The sequence below is a fragment of the Mchenga conophoros genome, linkage group LG19 (genome assembly GCF_057382185.1).
Source record: "Mchenga conophoros isolate Kocher_MC1m ecotype Shallow Benthic linkage group LG19, M_conophoros_male_GT1.1, whole genome shotgun sequence".
In the NCBI taxonomy this organism is placed as follows: Eukaryota; Metazoa; Chordata; class Actinopteri; order Cichliformes; family Cichlidae; genus Mchenga; species Mchenga conophoros.
In genome coordinates, this window is record NC_140544.1 from 25,834,666 (window position 1) to 25,839,461 (window position 4,796).

Below are 4,796 nucleotides of genomic sequence, written 5' to 3' on the forward strand. Positions count from 1 at the left end.
AAGAGAGGTTCTTGACCCGACAAATAAAATTATGTTTAGTTACATAACACGGTTAAAAACTTTAAACTAAATTTTGGTCAAATCAGAGGGAACAACTGAGGATAGGTTTCTTCCGACCTCTTCAGACCAGAGGGTACGTTGCATCAGAAGAAATCCCACACTGGTTGGATTTGTTCCTGCTCATCTTAATGTATCCCTTGTCTCCCCATCTGAGACCCCAGCTGCAGAAAGAAACAAATTACACAGTTTAACAACATTTAGCAGCTAAAAATTAATAGTGTTCACACTAACAGTCCAAAAGCATGTGGAGAAATAATGATCTGCATAAATAAGATGCCTTTACATATTTTTGTATCAGCACTCAGTGAATGTTAGAAGTAGTGAAGTGCATGAATTAAAATATGAGCATCACATGGGAGTAAATACCTGTTCTTGATCAACCAGTAGTCATGTCCATCTTCTGTACCATAACCCACAGCCAGCACATCGTGGTTCAACACTGTCTTGCTGCAGTCGGGCTCATCATACACTCCTGCAAATACATGTCAATCAGACTGAACAAAAGAACAAATGAAGCATTTCACATTTCTTTTCCAATTTAAAAATGTTTCTCTGCACTTTACAAATATTTTTTCAATGTCTGCACCTGATTGGTAGAATCTGAATGAGTTATGAGAAGCATCGATGCCAACAGATATTGGTCCGATAGTGGCCACAGCCTCCTTCAGGGCGTCTTCATTACTGGGTTCCACTTCAACATAGCCAGTGCATTTGGCACCAATACCATCAGGCTTGTAATGGCATTGTTGACCCTAATACAGAGAACATATGCAATCATAAGTTTCTACTGCTGTCACATATTTATATTAGCAAACAGAGGCTTTCCAAAAGCTGTTAAAAATAGATTTTGAAAGAAGTTAATAAAGTAGCTCATGCTGTGAGTTTTACAGGGCTTGGAGCTACCATATGTTTTGGCAGTACTGTACAGCCTTTCATGCATGGCCATTATTAACACCACTGTCTGAATGAGCTGATTTGCATTTATAATTCTGATATTTACAATGTGATGATATTCAGGTGATAAAGACCTGACTGCATATATTCAAGGTTTGTGATTTAAATCACAGAAGAAACAGGTGCGTGTGTGTGTGTGTGTGTGTGTGTGTGTGTGTGTGTGTGTGTGTGTGTGTGTGTGTGTGTGTGTTTGATATATTGCTATTTATTTACCTTAGCCTCATAAGGGTAGGATGTCTCAGTGTCAATTCCTCCATTGGCTTGGATGTACTGAAAGGCCCGCTTCACTGATCCTCCTTTGCAGCCATTGTTGCCAAAGCTGTGAGAGCAGTCCATTAACTGCTGCTCACTCAGAGACACCAGCTTTCCTGTCTTCCTGAAGTGCTGACTCTCCAGTACACCAGTCTTCAGTAAGGACGAGTCGATTTCAAACCAGGCAACAGTTTTGGTTTCCCAAAGTTGCCCAAACAACACAAAATTTTATGTACTCACTGTACTGAAGGCCCAGCAGGAGCCACATATCTTCTGATCCTTGACTTCAGTGACATATCCCTTATCCCTCCAGTCAACAGTGTCGGGCAGATCAGTACCTTCAGGCAGGCGAAAGAAGCTAGAGCCACGCTGAGGCAGAGAAGCATTAAAGGAGCCAAGGTAGCTTTGGGAAATCAGCTGTTTGTACTCTTCATGTTCCTGATAAAGAGGGAAGACATTCATGGGGGTTTTATCAAACAAAGTTGTTGTTTGGTTTTTTGTATCCTCACATGCTAATTGCATCAAAAAAGACAGATAACAACTGAATTGGTGAAGGGTAAAATCTGAATGATCTCTTTTTTGTACACATACCATGTCAGCAAAGTGGGTCATCCCAAGGTGGTAGGATTTCAAACCCTGGTCTGCCAAGATGTTGTGCACTAGCACATGTTTGCGGTTGTTGAGCCAGATCTGTTTCCGTTGAGCCTCCTCTGACTCAGAGTCATATGACTTTTCTGCAAGTTGGAAAAGGAAATTATGAGAAACAGAACAATTTTTTGATTCGCTAACATATTTCCTTTGATTTGAATCTTATAAACTTTTACATAACTGGATGAGTCAAGTTTGAGGTTTGGACAGTGTCTTAAAGAACACAAAACATGATCAGAAGCTTCTGAAAAAACACAAAAACAAAAGAGGAGAGAAAGTGTCTGCTGTCTCACCAAACTTGAGTTTCCAGGCGCGAAACTCCAGATCTTCCAGAGAGATGCTGGCACAGCTGGCTACAGCCAGAACAGCAGAAACAACAAGCAGCAACTTCATCTTGACTGAACACAAAGAAACGGATCCTTTGTGACTTGTAGGAAACCACATCAGTTTTAAAATGCTTTCTGTCACTTTAAATGGATGTTGGATGTCACTTCCAAAGTACGACAGTAACATCTCTCTCTCCAAACCTTTTGCAAATTAATAATTCTTTGTTTTTCTTTGTTTTTTTTCATCATTATATTACTGAAAAGTGCATTTACACACTCGCCTATGTGTCTAATTACGTGCTGTAGCTACTTACCTGTCTCAGTGTCCGTGGTTGATATAGGTCTGCGTCAGAGAGAACGTCTTATATAGCAGACCACTAGTATGACTGCAGTATTCCAGTCAGGTCAGGACAGGAGTAAAGTAAAGAAAGCGAAAGAATGTTAAGTACTGAAATAGAAAAAGGTGGAGGTGTCAGGGTCCCTCAGTCCTCCTTGGCTTCTCCCCTATGATTGGGTCTTCTGTCTGTCTTTTCCCATTTTTTCCTCTGTCTGTGTTCGTTTGTGTGTCTCTGTGTTTGGAAACTAAATCCAGGATATCACTTACAAAACAAAACCCACCTCACTCACTCTGTTGGATAACCCCACCAAAGCTATCAGTTTCTATGATTTGAAGCCCCCATCACCCTGTTGGTCCATGGTCACCCTTGGTTACGACCCAACAATCCGCACATCAACTGAGAAACAAAATGAGTCTGGATGGAGGCTGTCTTTCCATAAGAACTGTTTAAAATCCACTCTCCCTTCAGATTCTACAGCCCCTGAACCAAACCCACCTGAAAACGCAGGTGGGTTTGGTTCAGGGTTCCAAACTGTTTATCATGATTTGGCTGAAGTTTTCAGAAAGGATCTCACTCTGTCTCTTCCTCCACATCTGTCTGTCACTTGATGAGAATTAGGCAGGGGGTTAGTGGAAGATGGCCTTCAATACCCATCACAGACACTTCAAACACCTGGTAATGCCCTTTGGACTAACTAACACACCTGCTGTTTTTCAGGCCCTAGTTAATGACGTTGTCTGGCATTTCATAAATTGTTTCATGTTTGTCTACCTGGATAACATCTTATTTTTCTCACGATCTCTCTCAGAACATAAAATCACTTAAGGTTTGTCCTGCAGCAGCTGCACAAGAAGTTGTTTCTAAAAGGCAAATTTTATGTTGACAGTGTATCTTTGCTGGGCTACAGGAAAGATACATTGTTGGGCTACCAAAGGGACATCTCAAACCAGGCCCAGCAAAGGTGCAAGCAGTCATGGACTGGCCATTGCCTGAGAACTGCAGATGTTGCAACGTTTCCTTGGTTTTGCTAACTTTACTGGGACTTCAGTAAAGTTGCCATGCCTCTAACCCAACTTGCCAAATCACAGTTCCAGTGAACCCCAGCAGCTCAGTCGTCCTTCGACTTTCTCAAACAACACTTCACTTCTGCTCCCATCCTTTCTCAACCAAACCTCTCACAACAGTGGATGTGGATGCATTAGATTCTGGAGTGGGAGCCATCTTTTTCTCTTGTCGTCTATTCCCTGCGGAGCAAAATTATGACGTTAGATCTGGATCTGAAACTCTTGCATACCTCGAAACGGCGAATGGGCTTTGTTTTTTACCCTCTTGAATTTTCCTGCAACGTACAGGCCAAGCTCTTTAAACAAGCTAGTCCACTGTGTAAACCTGAATTCTGTGTGTAGAGACCAGTTTTCCTTTTTTTTAAAACTGGTATCTATTTGCTGATTTGGTCATAATTTTATTATTTTTTTAAATGTAGTATTGTAGTCTCAAATGGTTTATTGTTTTTTATTAAATAATATGCAAAAATACAGATTACACATATTTGACTTGATGGTGGAAACTGGATTGGCAGTCTGTCCAACAAAAAAAACACATAAATGCAAATTTATGATTGAAACAAAAATGTCATCCATGACAGGTCTACAGGGAAAATGGGGACCCTTCAGCTTTATTCTTTTGGGAACACAAAAGTCTGCAGAAAACTATAAATGTATCCCACACACGCTTAACATTTCTCTGTTGATACTGGATGATACTGACCATAGTTTCTAATGCTAAAAACCACTTCATGGGTAATAAGCTACACACTACCAACACAACGTAACAAACACAATTACAATTTTTACATCTTAGTATAAAGCATTCTTTTTATTTATTTAACATGCATTTGATGTCTTTATGACGTTATTCCGTTAAGCACCAATGCAGGAAAAGAGTGCTTCTTGACACCATAAATCAAATGATGTTTGGTTACATAACTTGGTTAAAAACATTCATATACATTTTGGTCAAAGCAGAAGGAAGCAATGAAGATGAGTTTCTTCTGAAATCTTCAGACCAAAGATATTGGAATTACTTTGGAATTAGCAATTCCACACTGGTTGGTTGTTCCTGCTTATCTTAATGTTTCCTTTCTCTCCCCATTCAAGGCCCCAACTACAGACTTGGTTTGATAAGTGAGACACTCTGGAAAATATGTTCTTACTCCAGG

General features: G+C 40.2%; 1 protein-coding gene across 1 annotated transcript; it reads right to left on the minus strand.

Annotated features, from left to right (window-relative positions):
- Nucleotides 1-2,312, minus strand: LOC146552388 (cathepsin L-like peptidase). The gene is made up of 7 exons (XM_085258157.1): nt 2,208-2,312; nt 1,858-2,000; nt 1,507-1,704; nt 1,228-1,419; nt 647-812; nt 427-532; nt 1-221 (listed from the first exon to the last, which is right to left on the minus strand). The coding sequence occupies exons 1-7, from the start codon at nt 2,305-2,307 to the stop codon at nt 122-124; spliced, it is 1,005 nt and encodes a 334-aa protein (XP_085114283.1). The 5' UTR covers nt 2,308-2,312; the 3' UTR covers nt 1-121.
- Between the last annotated feature and the right edge of the window lie 2,484 nt (nt 2,313-4,796).